The following is a 22,176-nucleotide window of genomic DNA, read 5'->3' as shown; positions in this document are numbered from 1 at the left end:
AATCATACCTTTCTCTTGGAATAACATAATTCTAGTGATATTCTTATAAGCAGATCAGCATAGGATACTAGGAAAATATTGTTTCCAACTGTAAGCACTGTCACTCCTGTAAAACATTTAAGGATCAAGCTTTGCAGCCCTCATGAGTGAACACTTAATTTTGTGATCTTTAGGGGTTAGCACAAAGCCTACAATAGTGTCCCATAAAGGCATGGTGATTTTATGAGCCCCCCGAAGTGTGTCTGCTCTGACACCATAAGAGGGAGCAGGTAGGAAATGGTTTTAACATTGGTTTGATCCTTCCAATATCTTTTAAGGATTCTATCAGCAGCGGTATGAAAGACTCAGCTAGATTTTGCTTTCAAAGTAGTGCAAAGACACTGCACTGATTTTCAGAGATCCCAAGTAATAGAAAAGCCTGTTGCTACGAGTAGTGCTGTAAGTACTACTCATCACTTCTGGGAAACAGCCCACGAAGGTGGGATTTTCAAAAGTACTTGCATGATTTAGAAGAACAAGCCCCACTAGAAGACAGCGAGACCTATATTCTCAAGTCGTTACAAATTTTTTGGATACCCTTTCATTGGTCAATCCAACTTCCTAGGATAAAAAATAGCTATTCATCTTAACAACGACAAAAAACCCAGCCCCAAATGTACCATAAGAGCTTTCCTATTAGCGCAGAGGATTATATTTTTATGGAGACCTTTGATGACATCAAAATTCTACTAGAGAAAAGATAAAGGACTAAACTGAAAGAAGTGAATCCAGTTACTTACTGTCACTGTAGGTCCATGCATACAGATAGTCACTCCACTCTCCAGGGGACCTGGCATTCACACGCACCCGGCACATATACTGCTGTCGGGGTTTTAATTTATCAATGATCACGGAAGATATATTTCCTTGAACTTTGGTGACAATATAGTCACTGTCATCATTCACATTCTTCCCTTCCACTTCAATTGAAATGTCATCTTCTGGTTTCTGTGTTATTGGGTTCCATGACAAATTCAGAGATGTCCTGCTCTTAGGAAGGAGGGAGAGACCTTCTGGTGGAGGCAGACCTTGAAAATCCAGGTAAAGAGAACTTTATTTTATGTCCTTTGCATACTTGCCTACAAATGCTAGTATGAAACCAATAATTTGGGTCTGATCACTAGGCCTGTGCGAATAGGGAACTGTGTCATGGGTGCTTGTGCAAACTTGTGTCATAGGTGCTTGTGCAACTGTGTCTGTCTTGAGGCACAGGGGAGGGGAAGCTACTGCAGGCCTGGCTGCTAGGCCCTTCTGTGGCCACAAAGCCTGCCAGCTGTCAAGGAGATAGGTACAGGGGGTTCTGGTGCTTTGCACCCCTAGCTGCTGACATGCAAAACTCATGACATGGGTGTTTGTGCAACTGACTGTCTCCTTAGTCTGTGGTTTTGTAGGTGTTAATCCTTGCTTATTAACTCGTTATCTAGTAGCTAGCTACTTTGTATTGAGGTGGTCCCTGAGTGAGTCATGACTGATTGGTAACACAGTAGCTTAGCAGCCAGGCCTGCAGTAGCTTCATCTCCCCTGCCCCAAAGACAGACATAGTTGCACAAGCACCCATGTCATAAGTTTTGCCTGTCAGCAGCTAGGGGTGCAGGGCCACAGAACCTAGAAGCCCTGCACCTATCTCTTTGACAGCTGGCAGGCTTTGTGGGTGCAGCAAGGGCTAGCAGGCCTACAGCTTTCACCCTCCTGCGCCTTAACACACATGGCATCACCCATGTCACGAATTTTGCTTGTCTGCAGCTTGAGGTGCACTTTCCCCCAAACCCCTGCACCTATCTCCTTGACATTGTGGCCTCAGCAGGGGCTACCATCCCTGCAGCTTTCACCCCACTGTGGTTTAACATACACACATGACATGAGTTTTGCTTTCAAGAATTTGGGGTGCAGTTTCCCCCAAACTCCTGCACCTTTCTCCTTAAAACATGGCAGGCTTTGTGGCCTCAGCAACAGCCACCATCCCTGCAGTTTGTACCACAAGGTTCTGAAAGCAGAATTCATGTCACGTGTGTGTTAAGCCACAACGGGGTGAAGTTTCCCAGAAACCCCTATACCTATCACCCTGAAACTTGGAACACATCCTGCTCTCAGAAGAGGCTACCACCCTTGCACTTTTCATCTGAATCAGCCAATAGACAACAAAGTTATAGATATTTCATTGATTCACCATTATACCCTATGGCCAAATCTCCAAATCTTTTCCAAATCAATTCGGAAGCTCCAAATAGATTTGGAAAGCCTAAAGCTTCCTGCAACTCAATTTGGATTCATACAGTCGGCCTCCAAATCATCTGAATCATCTCCAAATCTGAATCATGGTCTGAAGCTTTGCATAGCCCTACTGATCACTCATGTAATATCTTACACTTCCAAGCAAGGTCTGAGTCTATCCATAATTCTAGTTATCCAGTCATAATAGAGGCAAGGACCATGTCTGGACCAAGTGGTGAAAACAGCAGGAGACTGACTGGTGACCCAAGGACTTTTTTGGATGCCTCAAAATCAAAAGAAAATCACATAGGCCGTGTGTAGATTAAATGAGAGGCATGTGTGCACTACACTTTAATAAAGCTGGCTAAATGCTTTTGTACCTCTTTAATGGTGTCAGTGTTTGAATGCCTTGGCAGCGTATTGGGCATTAATTCCACCCACTGTAGGAAATTTGGTGGCATAATGCACCTTAAATGACTTGAGGCGCAGCCAGTGGCAATGCATAGTGGGTACACTCTGCTGGCACTGGTGAACCCCTTGACTGGCCACGCTCACTGCAAATACTGGCTGATCGCTGCAGCCACTCCTGGAAGCGGCTGCAGCAATCGGCCACAGCAATCAACTGTCGCAGGATCAGGCAGTGAGATCGGCTGCGGGGTACCGCCCCCCCCCCGTCGGTGGGACTGGTCACAGGAGTGGTTAGGGTGCCATGGGCACAGCAAACTAAAACTCTTTTGAGGAGTTTTAATTTGCTGCCCCTACAGCTCTGGGCTCCATGCAGCTCCATGGCTCTGCAGGAAGCCCTGCAGACAGCCTGACAGGAGCCCAGGAAAGCACCTCTGCCCAAGAAAAGCAGCAAGCCTAATCTTTTTATTCCCCCACTCTGGAGCCTGCCTGCCTGCCTGAGCTGTGCATGGGCCTGGTGGTTCCCTCTGTAGCTGCAGTGCCACCCAGAACCGCCTGAGCTGGGTGCCTGCAAGTAGGTGCTGCCTTAGGGGGGCACCCCTCCCCCCTCCCTGCAGCCCAGGAACCACTACGCCCCCTGGCAGCTTGCCCTCCCCTCCCCACTGGAGAAGCAGGTAAGACAGTGGGGTGTGTGCACAACATGGGGGTTTAATCAGCCCTAAATTGAAATGGTGTTTTTTAAAACCCACCACTTTCATTTAGGGCCCCTGTTTCATCTACACATGACCACAGGCAATAGAAGGGAGGACAAGACACTAAGGATGAATACCAAGAAATAGAAAGAATATACAAGGATAAAATCAGGGAAGCAAAGATTAAAAGTGAGTTACAACTATTGAGGGAAGTCAAGGACAATAAGAAGGGGTTCTATAAATATGTTAGACAGAAGAGAAAGACCACAGAATCTATGCATCTACTTCTAAATAACCAGAAAGCTATTCCTCTTAAGAAAGAAGAAAGAGACTTCTAAACAATGGAAGCTTGGGGCGGGCCTCAAGGAGGACTATTCCACGACAGCCTGCATTCACAGAGAACAGATAAGAAAGGCTAAAGCGGTGGCTGAACTTAGATTAACAATGGGAATCATGGACAACAAGAAGTCCTTTTACATAGGGAACAGGGAGAAACTCATGTGAGTAAGAAACTGGCTGAAGGATAGGACCTAGAGAGTCATAGTGAATGGATCTGCATCAACCTGGTGAGAAGTGGGCAGTGGTATCCCACAGGGATCAGTGCTTGGTCCAGTACTTTTCAACATCTTTATTAATGATTTGGATGTGGGGGTGAAGACCCCTCTGGCCAAGTTCATGGATGACACCAAGTTTTGGGGGAGTGTGGTCATGCTTGAAGATACAGATACAGGTGGACCTAGACAGGCTAGCAAGTTGGGTGAATTGGAATCTGATGAAGTTCAACGTTGAGAAATGTGAAGTGATCCATCTCAGGATGAGCAACCCCCAACACACCTACCGGGTTGGCATCACCAAACTGGCTAGCATCACGAGTGAAAGGGACCTGGGGGTAATAATAGACCACAGTATGAATATGAGCTGGCAGTAGGGCAAATAATAGTCTGGCATGCATCAGTCGATGCATCTGCAGCAAAACCAAGGAGGTGATTCTTCCACTCTATTCAGCATTGGTCAGACCACAGCTGGAGTACTGCATCTAGCTCTGGGCACCACACTTTAACAAGGACATGGACAAGCTTGAGAGAGTCCAAAGAAGAACCATGCATCTGATCAGAGTCTTACATGGCAAGACATATGAGGAAAGGTTGAGGGATCTGGGACTCCTCAGCCTGAAGAAAAGAAGGCTGAGAGGGGACCTCGTAGCAGCTTACCGCTACACTAGAGGAGTACATCAAGGACCTGGTGAGCAACTGTTCACCCGGTCACCTGAAGGGAAAACTAGGAGTAATGGCCACAAACTCCTGGAAGGCTGATTCAGGCTCAACATTAGGAAAAACCTGTTCACAGTCAGGGTGTCCAGACTGTGGAATAAGCTCCCTCCAGAGGTCATGCAATCACCTACCCTGGAAATCTTCAAGAGGAGACTTGACAGTCACCTTGCTGGGGTCACCTGACCCCAGTTATCTTTCCTGCTTCGTGCAGGGGCTGGACCTGATGATCTTCTGATGTCTCTTCCAGCCTTGCAGTCTATGACTCTACAAATATCTAGAGCAGGGTTGGGAAAAATACAACCTATGGGCTGGATCCAAGCTGCCAACTGTTTGGATCTGGCCCGTGGCTATCTCCCTGGTGATCCACATGGGGCTGAGCTCCACCACCTAGGGCAGCACACAGCACACTCCTGCCACACCTGCCAATGGCACCGGCCCTGCCAATGGCACCAGCCAGCATGCACAGTTTCCCAGCATGGCAGCTCCCAGTGTGGCTTCAGCTGCCTCGGTACTGCTTGTCTCCCCTCACCTCCAGCAGCTTCTTCTTCTCTGCCTGCAGGCAGCCAAGTGAGTGATGGACAGCTGGGAGCTGGAGTGGGAGCCACCTAGCTGCAGCTTTGTCCCCACCTGAAGTGGCACAGCAAGGACAAAAGGAGTAGTAGGAGGAACCACTGGAGGTGGAGGGAACTGAACAGCACTCAGGCAGCTGCAACCACACCGAGCAGCCCTGACAGAAAGCTATGCATACTGGCTGGGGCTGCGGCCAGGTGAGGGTGGGAGTGAGGTGTGGACTGTCCCAAATAGGAATAGTTGGGGCTCAGCCTCATGTGGATCATTGTGGGGGTGGCCGCAGGCCGGATAGCATGGGGCGGACTGCACCTGTACTGAACCATGTGGGCGAGCTCTGCTGCAAGTGCCCCTTGCCCCTCCTCTCCCTCTCTCTACCCACAGCTGGCTCCCAGGACCTAGTGTGTGGGCAGCCCCCTTCACACATGTGCATATCCATCCTCTATACACCCCCCCACCACATCCCCCCCACACCCTCTACACTCTCTCCCTAAACCACTCCACACACATCCACCCTCCCAAACACATAGTATACAAGAGTAATAGTTTATGTTGAACTACTATGCAATCACTTCTCTATATACTACTCAAAAAAACATAAATCCAGACAAAAATTATTTTTTGAAATAAAATTAAAATATGTTATAGTAGATGTTTGATTTTTTAGCATATGCCTTGTTTTTATCTATAATATGTAAATATGATACCCTCCAAAAGATTTTGTGTGTGCGGTCCTCAACAGCTTAACAAAACTTAAGTCACCCAGGGTTACCATACTTCAAGGTTTTCCTGGACATGTCCTCTTTTTGGGCCCCCTGTCCTCATGTCCGGGTGGGTTTTTAAAATTCAAGCAAATATCCAGGTTTTTGTTTTGCCTCTGCTTCTCCCAGACACAAGCAACTTGCATGCATGGGGCTGGGAGCAGCTGGCAAGGTGATTGGCTATCAGGGGTCACGTGCTCTGTGCACGAGCCCTAGTCAGTAAGTGCACACGCATGTGTGTGGTGTGTGTGTGTGTGTGTGCATGCCTATGCATGCATGCAGAGGCAGTAGCTGCATGGGCAGCTGGGCTGGGGGGGGCAGGGGGCTCTGGGTTGGGAGTGAGGGGCACCAGCAGGGCTGGGGGCAGGGTCTGCGGGTTGAGATTGAGGGGCACTGGCAGGGCTGGGGGAGCAGGGCCTCTGAATTGGGAGTGAGTGGCACTTGCAGGGCTGTGGGGCAGGGGGCTGTGGGGCAGGAGTGAGGGGCAGCTGCAGGGCTGGGGGGGCAGGGGCTTAGGAGTGAGGGGCAGAGGCAGGGCACAGGCATATCACTGCAACCCTCTCCCCCCAAAATCACATAGCCCTCCTCCTTCCCACTGCTGGCTCCCCAGCTCCTCCCTGCCCCCCCACAGGTTTCTTCTTTTTTGATTCTAGAAATATGGTAACCCTAAGTCACCCTCCAGCCGAAATAACTGCCTGCCCCTGATCTACAGAAAGATCTGGTTACTAACAGTCAGCATGGATTCCTTAAGAGCAGATCATGTCAAATGAAATTAGCTTCCTTCTTTAACAAAGTAAGACGTGGATGGGTGAAGGGAAAGCAGGGAAGATAGTGTACTTGTATTTTAGTAAGACTTGATGAAGTCCCACGTGAAACTCTGATAAGGAAATGGGAGAAATGCAAGCTAGATAAATTTCCTACAAGATGGGTATGCAATTGGCTCCATAACTGCCAGCCAGAGGTAAATGGATTAATGTCAGAATGACAAGAGGTTTTGTGTGGGGTTCCAGAGGGTCCAGTCTTCATTCCAGAGCTATTTAACCTGCTTATTGTTACAAACGTTGTTAAGTTTGAGGGGTTCATAGGGTGTCACAAATGTTTCCTTGGGTGTAGTTCATTGCATGTGGTTTCGTTGAAAAGCCTGTGTTTATACTGTATCCATGTATGTTACTTTTATCATTATATAAATGATGTTATTCTGTCTGTATATCCCTTTATGATTTTAGATTATGATTTAGTAAGAGGAGCTTAATTACAGGCACATAATTAAAGAAAAGAGCGTAGGTGTGACTGCCACTTTCTCTTGCTGTTGTGACATTAAGGCAAGGACAATTGCCACTCTTAGACAGGTAGAATGAAACATCGTTGGGTTGGGCACCCAAAGTATTGTCTCTCTTCAATGTGGAAAACAACTCCTTTATAACAAAGGCATGTGAGAAAAATGACCTTCATCCAGAACAATGCCAGATATCCCAGGAAGAGAAGTTTTGTGAGGATTCTGGTGACTCATGAACAATTAGATTAATGCTGATATGGGAGGAAAGGGGAATGAGGGCTGACCTGGAGGGTTTTTAGAGTCTAGCTATGATAGAATCACAGTTTTTTTGATTTTTCCTGGGCTGGAGAAGAGTCCAAAGCCCTAGCAGCCAGGGCTTGCACAATCAGCAAGAACACAGGTCTCTCAGGAGGACTAGGATGTAGCCCAATAAGGGGTTAAGAAACTTTACTTGTTTTGTTTCTCTCTTTTCAAGCCTATGGTCACTTTTCCTTGTCTTTTCTCTTATATAATAGATCCTTGTTTTGTCTGGTCTGTTTTCTCATAGCCTGTGGCAGTGATCTCTGTGTAAGTGATATTCCAGGCTTCCCAGTTCTACAGAAATGGGGAGCTAAAATGTCTTTCATAACCCAAAAGGAAGCCACCTGGCACTAACAGAAATTTCCCTGCTGCAGCTCTGGGTCCCATGTAAGAGGGGGAGTGACATCCTGGTGCCCTGCCCTGGCCCATTCTGTTGCCCTTCACTGGGGCAGCCTTGCTGGTGCCCCTCACTCCCGACTCACAGCCCCCTGCTTCCCCAGCCCTGCTCCCCAAGCAGCTCCTGCATTGCAAGCATGCCTCTCTCTCTCTCTCTCTCTGTTTACCTGGCCTGTTGGAGCCTGTGTGGGGAGCACGTGACCCCTGACAGCCAATCACCTTGCCTGCTGCTCCCAGCTTGGAGAAGCCAGCTCCAGAGAGCAGAAAACCCAGACATTTGCTGTTATTTTAAAAACCTGCCCAGATGCAGCACAGAGAGGCCAAAAAAGAGGACATGTCCAGGAAAAGCCAGATGTATGGTAACTCTACTTTTCCCCCCTCCCATTCTGAAAACAGCTCAGAGGATGGCAGGTAGTGCAGACACAAGTTACAGAAGATGCTCTGTTTTGAAACATCTTCATGTGAACCCACTTGCAATGAAGGTTCAGATATTTTCCCAATCAGCCACTTTTGAACCTGTCTGCAGCCATGTGCTTGTATTTGGTCACAGCTATAGACTGTTTTCTGTGGCCAGATCGGGGCAAAAATTGTCACTCTTGTTTGCACCCTGAGAGAATGGAATGGGCTGTTCAGGAAATTTGAGCAATCTCCTTCATTGGAGATTTTCAGGAGGAGGCTGCACAAGCCTGACTGAGGAGTAACATTCCTGCATTTGTACAGGGGGTTGGATCAGATGTGCTTTCCAACCCTGTGATCCTACAATTCTAACACTTCTGGCTCAGTTGAAGATGACGTGAAATGAAATCTGTCCAGCTTTTTTCAGCCAGTTATTAAACAGGGCTTTTTGGTACGGGGTAGACAAAAAACAAGATAAAGTTCCTATGATAGATTCCAGTAATTTCTGCTACAGTTCCCTTTTTCACTGAATGAAAATTTAATTATAATATCCACCCCTCCTCCCCCCAGATAACCACAGAATATTATTAATGATTCTCTCTGAACCTTGGAAGCTTTCTAATGAAGTATCTAGTTCTCTGTCTCAGAGCAGTTTCTTCTTTCATGGCTCATACAGGCAATATCTATTAGTCTGTCTGCTTTTGCTGCTTGCTCATTTATTTGTGCCTAATTAAGGTAGGACATGGCACGCATGAGTTAATATATTAATAAGGCTTGCCAAAACATAGCTATTGAGGAGTTGTTGTCCATTAATTCATCTGGAATCCCATGCTAAAGAAAAGACAGGTCATTTACCTACAGACCTGGACTTCTCCAGGATAAACTATCCATATGTATTGTAGATGTACAAGTGCCTCAAGATTGGAGATGCAAAACTCTAGAACCCTTGGTTCAAAGATGTTACTTTTTAATAGACCAACTAAGAAATCACAAAAAAAATGGTTTCCAAGCAGTCCCCATATGATGCACACACACTGTTCCTCTTCACATTTTGAACTGAGGACATACAAGATCAGATGTATTTCCTGCTTTTTGGTTCCCTTTTCTTAGCAGAATCCCAGGATATCTGGGACTCTAAGAGAGAGAGAGACCAGAGGGAGTGTTGCAGTGTGCATTTGGATAACACAACTCAAAAAACTCTAGTTATGATGAGTAAACAACTTTTTTCATTAAATTGATTGTCCACATGCACACTCTGCAGTCACTTACCCCAAAGCAGTGTGTAGCCCACTGGAAGAAGGATTTTAGAGAGCACAACTGCTGCACAGATATTTTCCTAAATATAACATCTGATCTGGATGTCACAATAGTGGCATAATTATTGGTGACATGTGAACAGCAACTGGTGGCAAAGAAGCCATAGATGTTGTTTGAGCTCTGCTGTAATATACTGGATATTACAGGTTTGCAATTTCATAGCAGCATGGCAAATGACTCTGGGATACATACCCCGAAGGGTTTGTTCCTCAACAGGTAGAAGACAAGGACCATCATAATATTTGGAGCAGTGATTCTCAGCCAGGGTACCACAGCATCCTGGAGTGCCGTGACATCTTTTAAAGAGTGCCATGGGGTGCTGCAGAATATAGCACTGCTAGGTGTGCAAACACCTACACATACTTCACAAGAAAAACCCAGAGATTTCAAAAAGGAGTGCATGGTGTCAAAAACATTCTGACCTGTTGTGGCCTTTCTGAGTTCTTTGCTACAGGTGAATTATGCTTGTGTAGTCAAAAAATAAGTGAAAGATAGTTTCACAGTTGGTAGGGTTGGAAGGGACCTGAGTAGATCAACAAGTCCAACCCCCTGCCATGGCAAGAAAAAGTACTGGGGTCAAACGACCCCAGCAAGGTGTTCGTCTAGCCTCCTCTTAAAGACCCCCAGGGTAGGAGCCAGCACCACTTCTCTTGGAAGTTGGTTCCAGATCCTAGCCACCCTAACCATGAAGTAGCGCCTCCTCATACCTAGCCTGAATCTACCCTCTGCCAGCTTGTGACCATTATTCCTGGTCACTCCTGGTAGTGCTTGGGGGAACAGTGACTCCCCCAATGCCTGCTGGTCCCCCCGACTAGTTTGTAACAGGCCACTAGTTTCCCCCTCAGCCTTCTCTTGTGGAGGCTGAACAGGTTCAGGTCCCTTAGCTTGTCCTCATAGGCCCTGCCCTGCTGCCCCCTGATCATGCGGGTGGCCCTCCTCTAGACCCTCTGCATGTTGTCCACATCCCTCTTGAAGTTCAGTGCCCAGAACTGGACACAGTACTCCAGCTGTGGCCTGACCAGTGTCTCATAAAGGGTGAGGATCACCTCCTTGGACCTGCTCGAGATGCATCTGTAGATGCATGACAAGGTGTGGTTGGCCTTCCTGACTGCCTCCCCACACTGCCGGCCCATGTTCATCTTGGCATCAATAATGACTCCAAGATCCTCTTCTGCCTCTGCACTGACAAGAAAGGAGTTCCCCAGCCTGTAGGTATGGTGCTGGTTTTTCCTCCCCAGGTGCATCACCTTGTATTTGTCGGTGTTGAAACCCATCCTGTTCTCATCCGCCCACCCCTGTAACCAGTCTAGGTCTGATTGCAGCCTATTTCTGCCTTCCAGCGTGCCCACTTCCCCCCCACATCTTAGTGTTATCTGTGAACTTGAACAAGGTGCTTTTCACCCCCTCGTCCAAGTCGCTGATGAAGATGTTGAACAGTGCAGGTCCGAGGACCGAGCTCTGGGGGACCCTACTGCCCACATCCCTCCAGGTCAAATAAGTCCCATCCACCACCACGCTCTGGGTGTGGCCCTCCAGCCAGTTGGTGACCCATTTGACTGTGTAGGTGTTGACACCACAATCCCCTAGTTTTTTAATGAGAATGGGGTGAGAGACAGTGCCGAAGGCCTTCCTAAAGTCCAGAAAGACTAAGTCCACTGCTACATCTGTGTCTAAGGATTTTGTGACCTGGTCATAGAAGGCCACCAGGTTGGTCTGACAGGACCTGCCTCTAATGAACCCGTGTTGGTTACCCCTAAGCATAACTTCCCCCTCTGGCCCCTTGTGGACATGTGCCAGGATAATTCTCTCAAAAAGCTTACCCAGGATCTAGGTAAGACTAACTGGCCTATAGTTTCCTGGGTCCTCCTTCCTCCATTTTTTGAAAATGAGAACCATGTTAGCCCTCTTCCAGTCCTTTGGCACCCCACCAGAGCACCACTAGTACTCGTATAGCTATGCCAGGGGTCCCGCAATGACCTCTGCTAATTCCCTCAGCATTCTGGGGTGGAGATCGTCAGGACCAGCTTACTTAAATACGTCCAGTCCCTCCAGAAATTCCCTGATAAGATCCTCACTGACCCTTGGCCTGGGTGTGCCTCCCCTGGGGCCTGAGGGGGTCCCAGTGGGGGGGCTGATCCGGTCCCTGCTCAGGAAAATGGAGGCAAAGAAATTGTTAAATAGGTTAGCTTTGTCGTCTGGTGTGATGCCCAGATTTCCTAGCATGTCTTGCAGGGGCCCCACGTTTTCCGGTACCTTCTTTTTGCCCCCTATATATTTAAAAAAGGACTTCTTGTTGTCCTTGATCTGGGAAGCTAGTCCCAGTCCCATCTCCACCTTGGCCTTCCTGACCACCCCCCTGCAGCCCCGAGCAAGCGAGGTATAGTCCACCCTGGCGATGGCCCCTCCCTTCCATTGGGTGTACGCCTCCCTCTTAGCTACGAGGCGTTCCCAGATACTTTTGGTGAACCATGGGGGCTTTTGCGCCCTCTTGCTCCCTTTGACCCATGCTGGGATTACCTCCCTTTGGGCTTGGAGAATTGTCTCCTCCAAGATAAGTGCTGACATTTTTCAAGGGGTGCTTTGAGTCTAAAAAAGGGTAAGAACTATTGATCTAGAGAATGGAACTATTAATCTTGACTCAAGGAGTGAAGTTTCAGGAAGAAAACTGGTAAGTGGATCTGAGGTTCTGGTGGAACTGCTTAACAGCTTTGGACAGGAAATGAAACCTTGAGAATCACCACACTAGTTTCTCCACCGTGTCATTTACTTCCAAGATAATCTGAATTTGCCTTGTTTACTTCTAAAGAATTCAGGTGATATTTACTCTGTTTCTATGAAAATGATTAACATTATGTAACACAGGTTTTACAAACAGAAGTGCTGCTATGTAACTTGGGGACTGATTTTCCACTGCCAGGACCCTGGTTTAAATGACTAACACCAGCGAAAAGTGGATGCAAAATGCTTCTCTTTGATTTGGTAGTACTTCACATGCGCTTTCACTGGTATAACTGTTGCACAAGGCATAAGGCAATGAAAAATCAGGTCCTGGGATTTTATTTCTTTACCGCAGTTACATTACCTCAGTCAGGATCGCCAAGATTAGTAGCTCTTTGACTTTCTTTCCTGGCTCCTGATCCTGTGGGGAGGGCTAATTAATTGTTTAATATACATGGTTACATAAAGCAATAAAACTACAGGCCAGTAAAAGAGAAACCTTCTTCTTGGGGCTTGATTGAGAACCCACTAAGGTTTAATGAAAAGCTCCCTGATGTCATGTTCTTTGGCACATGTATGTTCTAAGGCATCCTTCAGGCAAACGAACACTACATACCAAGAGCTACTGTTGTGAAACTGGCCTCTGGCCCAGGGTGCCCTTCTCCACCATCACCTCGCCGTCTCAGCTGAACACAAAACTGGTACTCTGTTTTTGGTTCCAGATTATCTAGTTTCTTGGTCTTTCCATGTACTGAGGATGAAAGGAGAAAAGAAAAATAATCTCCTTGTTCTATACTGCAAAAAGCTTAGGAAAGAAATTTGTCACTCCTGAATTATAAAATGTAAGAAGGTAAAAGGTGTAGGTGCTCTGTATCCCCATTGTTCTAGGATGAGCTACTTAGAAGTACAAATTAATTATCATAGTTACAATTTTATTAGCTGTTACTTATTATTTGCTCGAGAGCCACAAGAGCAGTTGGCTGTGACATGGAAAGGGGGTTGAGTTCCCAAGCCAGAGTTCTCTGTACAAGATGCTAAGTGATAAGCACTTCTAAAATATAGTTAGAAGTGATGCCAGGAGCGTAAAATGTGATCCTACAGAGAAACATGGAGGAATAACTTGCATTTGTTCAGAGACTTCATGATTTAACTAGTTTAGCACTTAGGGTAGGGGTGGGCAAAATAAGGCCCATGGGCTGGATCTGGCCCACCAAGTGATTATATCCAGGCTTCAGTGGGTCCCTTGGCCCCACTTGGCCCAGACATGGGGGGCATCCAGGGCCATGGAGTGTGCAGCCACTCTCACTGCTCCCAGGTGTGAAAGTGCCACCTGGTGCATAGTACAGCCTGTCCTATCCCTGCGTGCAGCTCTTGGGTATGCCAAGGGCTATAGTCCATGGGGCCAGGGAGCACAGCAGTGGGGCAGGGGCAGCACAGTGGCTGGACTTGGCTTCCTGATAGCCCTGCTACCCAGACACACTGGTCCATTCACCTTGCACTCACCACCAGGGGTGCCAGATAGAGCAGGTGGGGTCTTCATGGAGACTGGCTCAGGACCCCTGCAGGCAGGGTGCACTGGGCTAGGCAAATGTGATGGGGCTAATTATGACCAAAGATTCTGTTTGACTTATGGAATGAAAGCACTGGCCCTTACCTTCCACTGACTTCCATGGCTGGAAGCCTTTAGCAGGCTTGTAGAAGAGTTTGGTTAACACAATCGGTCCATCCCCAGTGTGAGGGTCAGCATTGATATCAATGATGAGAAAATTATGTCCACTCTCCCGCATCTTTGGAGGATATTGTGGCACTGGAGGAACTGAGCAAGAATAGGACTATAAGATTAGTTCTTTTATCTGTCTACATTAATAATCCATTGGTATCTACCTGGATGCAAAGGGATATAGGAACTGTCATTCTGTATCAGAGAAATGGTACCCCTAATCCAGTATTCTATCTTTGATAGCTCTGACTTCCATTAGACAGAAGTTGTCTCATGACCTGCAGCTTGAGAGTTTAGATCCTTCCAAATACCTCGGGTTTTCTTTCTATCCTGAAAATTATGTTCATTTTCCAAATAATACAATAATACATGCAGCAGGCTGCTGTTTGTAATAAAAGCTTATTACTGGTAATATTTGAATGTACATATTTATTTAAACGTCCCTGCAATGCTGAGACTAAAAAGAATTGAAGCATTCACAGTGAATCCTAGGAAGCATAACTAATCAGAAACAAAAATGAAACCAACAAATTGCTGACTATGCAGTCATTACTGCATGATCATTTAGTACTTGTATAAACAAGTACTAAAACATTTTTAGAGGGATTAAGTACCTATATCTCTAATGTTTTCTGAGTGCCACCTTGCTTCTTTTACTAAGATGACTTGGTATAAATTGAGGTGCTTCATTGTATCCATTTAGGTTTGAAATTACTTGTTCTAGTGTCTAGGAATCACTGGGTGAACCTACATGTGAAATTAAGGTGAAGCAATAAACTCCAGCAATAAACTCCAGCTGTTTGAGCCGAAGGAAACTGCTCCCAGGCACAGCTTCTACACATGCATCTGGGATGGCGGTAATATGAGCTGGGGCGGAACAGAGACAGGCTGGCAGGGAAAATGGTGGGGGGTCAGCCCCAGGCTCCTGGTCTCAGTATCAGGTGGCAAAGGGGCTTGCTGAGGCAGAAGCATGCTGACCCTGTGGAGTTCTGTGGCTAGGTGGCAGGCAGCAGTCTAGACCCCATCCAGTCACTGTCTACATGTGCATTTCAGCATGGTAAATGATCTTGCCGTAAGACAGTACTATCATATGGCAGATTTAATTATTTTACTGTTACCTAATACTGGTGTAGATGTAGATGAAGAGCTAATTAATAAACTCCGCAATAAGGTGCATATGTAGATTCATCCACTGAATAGGAATTGCCACTTGATAGTGTCTTGAAGATTTTTGTAGATGAAAACATTCAGAGATGTAAACTTGCCCTTCTTAAAATGAAGAGGCAAGGCTATTTAAAGGCAGATGATTCATGCAACCTTACCTTTAACTGTAACTTGGAAAGGCTCCTCTGCCATTCCTGCTACTGTCTGAACAGTGCAGACCCACATTCCTGAATCAGGGGGATGGATTCTATAGATATGAAATGTTGCCTCGGAGCAATTTTGTGTAACGGTTAAGAACGAATTGGGCTGAAAAGATAAATTACAGAAAGGGCCTAAAAAACATGGACTCTGATAAATACGTCCTGTCTCATTCTCCTCTCAGGCCAGGTACAGACATTACATATCAACTGGTATAAATGACCAAAAACTGGTCTATACCCATAACAGAACAGAAGTTTGGGGCACATAGAAATTTTAAAAAGATAGAACCCAGTCTAAGAGAGACTTAGATCATTGAGGTATCAGGCTTAATGGCTAGGGGCAGACATTACACATAAACCAGTTTAAGTGCTCAGAAACTGGTTTAAACCTGTAACAGAACAGACGTTCAAGTGCACATAAACCAGTTTCAAAATGGCCAGAACCACTTTGAGATAAACCTGGTTTAATGTAGTATCAGACTTAACTGATTTGGCTCCAACTAGTTTATGCAATGTCTATCCCAGACCCCTTGCTGGTTTAAAATAAACCAGACTCCCCCAGCATCCCGGCATGCTCTCTGGGCTGGGCACAGCTCTCTGCTCCACAGCAGAGCTGGCCCTTCCCCTCTGTTCCCTGGCTAGAGCTCCAGCAGAGACTGCAGACACAGCAGGGTCTGCCTGGCTTCCTCCTGCTGTACTCCTGCTTGCTGCTCGCTGCTCAAGCAGGAATCTCCCCCTCCCTCCTTCCCACAGCACAGCGCCCAGCCCCATAGACCCTAGGCATGTGGTATGCTAGCTAATGCTGAGAGGTATCAGTGTGTGTGTGTGTCTCCAATTTCACTGGGACAGTCAGATAAAACAGTGAGGGCTTAGGTCTTTTTGGAGCTAATCAGCTGGTAAGCTGTTTAAGAAAAGCTTGAACTAATGGAGAGAGGCTATTGTTTTGATGATGGGGTGATAAACACTGTTATCAGCCCCCATGCTGGCTTGCTTGCCTGTCAGTTTGCTGCAGACAGCATGAAGAAGCAGGGAGGGAGATTGAAAAGCTCTATATCATCAACAGATGATTGCACTGCACCCTCCCACCCCCCCTTGCCTCAGAGTGCTAGCAGGGGGCTAGAGTCTGACAACACTCCCACCCCTTGAGCAGCCAGCAGGGAAAAGCCTAGAATGGTGCAGGCTGACCTCCCTAAACAGACGTCCTGCCAGGGCTTGGCTATGCTCCCCCCCAGCTCAGCACTATGTAAAGAAAAGGCAGGCAGCTGTGCATGAATTTCCTGAGTCCAGAGAGCATGTCTGGGTACAGGGGTGCTCTGTAAAATGAAGGATCAGACCACCAGCAGCTGAGGGGCCTGATTCTTCTTTCTATGGAGTGTCCCTGTCCCCATTGCCTGTCACAAGGCTCCTGGGATGCTGGCCATGTCCTACAGGCTGCCACTGGTGCTGGGCTCTGAGGGGCCCAAATCTTCCTTCTACAGAGTGTCCTTGTCCTTGCTGCACAGAACAAACCTCCTAGACTTCCAAATGTGTCCTGCCAGAGCTTGGCAGCAGCAGCAGCTGAGGGGCCAGATCCTTCCTTCTACACAGTGTCTGGGCCACATCTGATTGGCTGCTGGGCACATGCTCCCAGCCTCTTGCCGTCACTGCGGACCCTCCCCCATGCCCAGCCCTAGGCTTCCAGGGGAGCACCAGAGTGGGTCACCATGGTATACTAGGCTATCCTTGGCAGTCTTTAGCATGCTGGGAGGTATGTGGGAGTATCCCTAACCTGTTGGCAGCTTACATACCCCCCGCCACCCAAGAGCAAAAGTGTAATCTGTTTGCTAATTATCCATCCTAAGTAGCTTAGAGACACCTGCGTAAGTTTGATTGATTCCACCTTGGACTTTTTGAATGTCTGTTCCTAACCTCAGTTAAAGCTTCATGCAAAGTGCATTGATACAGACAGAAAGCTCCATATTGACTTCAGTGATCTTTGGAACAGGTCCCAAGTAGAGCAATGTCATTTCCTGACTACTGTGGGCTTCACATGGTAATTTAAATGTTGCTTTACTTTAGCTTTTTACTGTATATAGAATAATAATAAATACAACTGTCATGTATTATGCACCTGGCCTCTTGAAGAATATCCAAAAAATTCTGAGATGCTGGATCCCAAGTCTGTTTCTATTGATTTTAGTGAGAAAAATTTCACCGACTTCCTCCTCTTAAAGTAGGGAGTGTGCTTCAGCCCTCAGTGAAAAACCTCTAATGCTAAGCTAGAAATTCAGCAGTCTTTGCACCAAAAAGTCTCCATTGTATTATAATACCTGATTGAATTAATAGTCATGAATTGTATTTCCAAAGAACTAGTACCTTTTTCTGCTCTCAGTTCTGTAGTCATGTTAATTATTCAGAAGTATTTGATCAGTATTTGGATGAATAATTTGAAGTCTGTGTGTTGTTCATGAAATATTCATTTAGATTATATGCTCTTTGTTATTTGTAATGTTTGACTGGTCATTTAAGCCACATGACAATTTTTCTGCTACATCTTTAACTTTTTAAACAGTGAAATGACAAATAGGCCAAGCACAGACATTCGGGAGGTGAAATCAGGTTAAAAATGGCTGCCCGATTTAAACTTAACTCATCCTGGTGCCGACCTTACACTTACAGACCTGGTCTCCGTGGCTGGCTATCAGTCTAAACCTGTAACAGAACATAAGTTCCATGCACACAAACTGGTTTAAACATTGTAGAATCCGGTTTAAGATAAACCTGGATCTACGCAGTATCATACCCATTCAATTTAGGTCAAACTGGAGCATGGAACTTGTGTACGCTTTCCCTGTGCTGCCCTGGGGCTGGGCAAACACAGCCACTGGCCCCAGCCCCAGGGCTGCTCTTTTCACTCCTCCCTTCTCTCCCCCGCCCCCCACATCTTATTTTTTGCTCCACCCCTCTGGCCCGTTGCTCCTCCCCCAGCCAGCTGTCTCAACCCCCATCTCACAAGTCACTCTGGATATAGCCAATTTTATCAGTCCTTGCTGCTGCTGCTGGAGCCAACCAAGTAAGTCCTGGTGGGAAACAGGGCAGGAGGGGTGGGGATGTAGGTTTGCTTCGGGGTGGAGAGACCCTCCACCTCCTCCCACCCTCTCCCCACCCCATCCATGGGTCATGCCTGCCCCCTCTATCCCTCATGGGTCATGCCTGCCCCCTACACCTGCAGATTACACCTGCCCTCTCTACCCCACCCATGGGTCACGCCTTCCCCATCCACCAGCAGACCCCTGATCTCCTCCAGCCTACTGACTCCCCAACTCCCTGGCTAGCCCCTGCCATCCTTACTTACCTGATATCAGGCACCCATTTTGAATCAATTTAACCTCCCCTTAATGCCCCCAAATGTCTGTACTTAGCCACAAGGAACAACAAATAGCAGAGCTGTAACTTAAAATGCTGGTGCTCTGCAGGGTAGAAGGGAGTAGGGGCACTGGGTGATGACAACTTATATCCTTGCATAGGGGCTGCTGCAGCTGTAGCATGGGCTTTTACTGCTGTGGCACAACTATCCCAAAAACAGCTCACTCACTAACAAATACATAAAAACAAACAGTAGAAAGTAAACACTATCCTTATTTTGTAATATGCATCAAACTCTGAACCTGATTCAGGAAGGCTTTAAGCGCCACTTAAATTTTTCTCTGCAAGGAGTATGGCCAAATGTAAATGTGAAGCACTTTAAGCTAAATGTATGCTAGATGCCTCCTGAGACAGGATACATCCCTGAATCAAAACCTCTGCAAATTCTTCCAGGGATGTTGGGTATAGAGGCTGGCTGAAAAATTGACCATAAAAGTACCATGGTATTTTTCATACCAGTAAGGGAGTGCCCTAGGTCAAAAGGTCTTTAGTGTAGATTATTTAACAATCACACATAATATCAATAAGAAAAAACAGTGCAATAACCGATCAGAAACCCACCTTGAGGACAGTTCCATCTTTTTTCAAAAGTTTAAAATCTTCATTCACAGGAAGTGGCTCACCAGTGGCTCTACAAGTAGGTTTAAACTCCATGCCAGAATTGAGTTCCACATCACCTGGTGAGCTTTTTATCTGAGGTGATACATCTGCTGGACCTGTGAATAAAAAATGTAGGATTATAAGATCATAAGAAAGTAGGGTTTGAAGGGACATCATAAATCATCTTAGTTCAGCCCCCTGCTCAAGGCAGGATCATCCCTGACTAAAGCATCCCAGCCAAGTGTCTGTCTAACCTGCTTTTGAAAAGTTTCAAGGATGGAGATTCTGCAGTGTCTTTAGATAGCCTGTTCCAATGCTTGACCAGTCTCATAGTAAAAAAGCTCATTCTAATCTCCAGCCTGGATGGTATAGACAGGGGTGATCCTGTCTTGAGCAGGAGGTTGTACTAAGTGATCTCCCAAAGCCCCAGCTTTACTTTTCTATGATTCTATAAAAAGAAAGTCATGAAATCAGGCTAGGATTGAAGTGGTATAATTAAGTCTTGGTCTCCACCTCCCACACTTCTTAAATTTATAAAGCCCTCTAAGCCTACAGTAAACAATATTCAATGGATATTTTACATACTATAATTAACAAGTATCATCCCCTCCTTGTGTTGTAGCTCCTGAGAATCTAGTGCCCATTGTGGCACAAAACCAGGGTCCCCCAGTCTCTCTGGGCAACTCTAGTACTGTTGCAGGTAAATACAAAATTCTATGCTTTGATAAATGACATGATTTATAGCACAAAAACTCCACAGGATCCAACGGTATTGCATTGAATCACCCCAGAATTTAGACCCCTGGCTTGGCTGCTTCTTTTTCTTTAGTTTTGGAAGCCCTCACTCCCCATGGAACTAGAGCTGTTTCAAATGCCAGTCCCAGGTTCACAAGCTTAGAGTGCAAAGAAAACCATGAGGTACTGGCCACAAGAGAATGCATAGTTCATGGGAAGTAGGCAGTGAGGGTGCACTATAATTAGGGTGACCATATGTCCCAGTTTGGCTGGGACAAGCTCAGATTTCATAGGCCAGTCCTGGATGGTTGAACAGAAGTCTCAGAATTATAGGGACGCAGGGTCAGCCTTTTATGGAGATGTTCTACCAGCATGAAGTTTTGTTTTGGTCATACTGGGAAAAGCCATTTACTACCATGTTACCTTGCTTTACCTTCTTTTTCACATTGTAGGCCATGCCAGCCAGAGTTACACACGCAGCCCTTAAATCTGTCACAGCTTCCCTGGTGTTGGCAATTACACCTGAGTTTACAGTCCGGTCCATAAAAACCAGGTTGGCACTCTGTAAGTACATGTGGTTAAAGTGAGTATTTATAATAAATACATTAATAAAAGCAGTTGCCTATTATGCTACACACCTTCCTCCATTCTTTCTGAGCATTGAGCTCTAGGTAAAATTCATGATACCCATTTGAGCTGAATTGATAAGTGCTGTGTACTGAATTGAAATCATTAATGTGTGGTCTTATGGAGCACAGCAAAAAGGAAATAAAGCAAATTTGTTTCCAGTGTTGCCATCTTAAAGCTAGGTGTTTTGAGGTGTTTCCCAATGAAGACATAATTATTATCTGCATTACAGTGGTCCCAAAGGCTGTTACCAGGTTATGGCAGCACTGCACTAGGTATTGCCCAGGCATATAGGAAGATACGATTCCTGTCCCAAATAGATTACTTTCAAATGGAACTGAAGTTACTCAGCATTTTGCAATAATAAGATACCAAAATAATTAATTCTTAGAAAAACAGGGCCATCAGCCTTACAGATTTTTTCCCAAAATTTCAGTTGCAACTTAATTAATTGATAGGAAACTAGTACTATCTTGCACTTAGAGGGTGCAAGATGAGCATGCAGGTGTGGTTTGTGGCACTGCAGACCTGTCTGCTGCACAGCAAACTGCACACGCTGCACATGCAGGTGTATGCTGTGCTGCTAGTTTGCAGTACAGCAGGTTTTTTGACACCAGGAGATCCCAGTTTCAGAAAAACCTATGCCAGAAAAAAGCAGGGTGGCACACATGGCAGCAGCAGGTGTTGCCTGAAACCAGAGCTTGGAGAGCCAGAGCCACACTCCAGTTGCTGGCCAGACTGTGTGTGTGCAGATCGGTGCCACTGGAACACAGGGAGGTGCCCAGGACCTCAGGTAAGGCTGCTGGTGTCAGCCCAGGTACTGGCGCCAGCCTCCCCTACCCAAGCTGGGGCAACTTACCATGCACCAGAACATGTGTGCACAGGCATTCCCCAGAGACAAGTAGCAGCAGCATGACTATGCTAGTTGTTCCCAAGAAAACACATGTGCATGCTCATCTGGATGCACCCAGAGAATACCTTTCATCTGAGCATCTTTGAGGTCGCTAAAGATTATTATTCCTGATGAGTTAGCATTGTTGCTCTGAGCAGCTCTTGCTCACTTCTTGTTGTGCTTTACACACAGCGCGTGCATCGTGTCTGTATACCTTCATCACATTCCAGGCCCCTCCATCCAGTGGCACAAGAACAACCATATGGATCTGGTAGACAGAACATATAATATTTGCAGCCCGTTTTCTCCTCACAGCTCTCTTTGCAGGTTCTCCCAAATGTATTGGCTCCGCATGCTACAGGGGAAGGAAAATGGACGAACAGCGTTAAGTCTATGGAGGAGCGATACTTTCAGTGATACATCCTTATACAAAGTGAAGAAATAGAAAAATGAAAAATAAAGTGTTACCTTCAAATATTGGGTC

At 46.3% G+C, this 22,176-nt stretch overlaps 1 protein-coding gene across 1 annotated transcript in view; it reads right to left on the bottom strand.

Moving 5' to 3' along the window:
• The window catches only part of TEK (TEK receptor tyrosine kinase), a 73,565-nt gene that overhangs the window by 14,631 nt on the left and 36,758 nt on the right, over window positions 1-22,176 (bottom strand). Inside the window, exons 6-12 of the mRNA XM_090038813.1 lie at window positions 21,907-22,047; window positions 20,607-20,735; window positions 19,400-19,554; window positions 15,392-15,539; window positions 14,004-14,165; window positions 12,966-13,100; window positions 780-1,067 (exon numbers count right to left, since the gene is read on the bottom strand). Coding sequence (XP_089894939.1) covers window positions 780-1,067; window positions 12,966-13,100; window positions 14,004-14,165; window positions 15,392-15,539; window positions 19,400-19,554; window positions 20,607-20,735; window positions 21,907-22,047 — 1,158 coding nt within the window. The remainder of the gene's footprint in view (window positions 1-779; window positions 1,068-12,965; window positions 13,101-14,003; window positions 14,166-15,391; window positions 15,540-19,399; window positions 19,555-20,606; window positions 20,736-21,906; window positions 22,048-22,176) is intronic.

Source organism: Crocodylus siamensis, chromosome 3 (assembly GCF_052110815.1).
Source record: "Crocodylus siamensis isolate JL-2025a chromosome 3, ASM5211081v1, whole genome shotgun sequence".
Lineage (NCBI taxonomy): Eukaryota > Metazoa > Chordata > Crocodylia > Crocodylidae > Crocodylus > Crocodylus siamensis.
The sequence above is the reverse complement of the archived record's forward strand: the minus strand, read 5'-3'. Positions and strand labels throughout refer to the sequence as shown.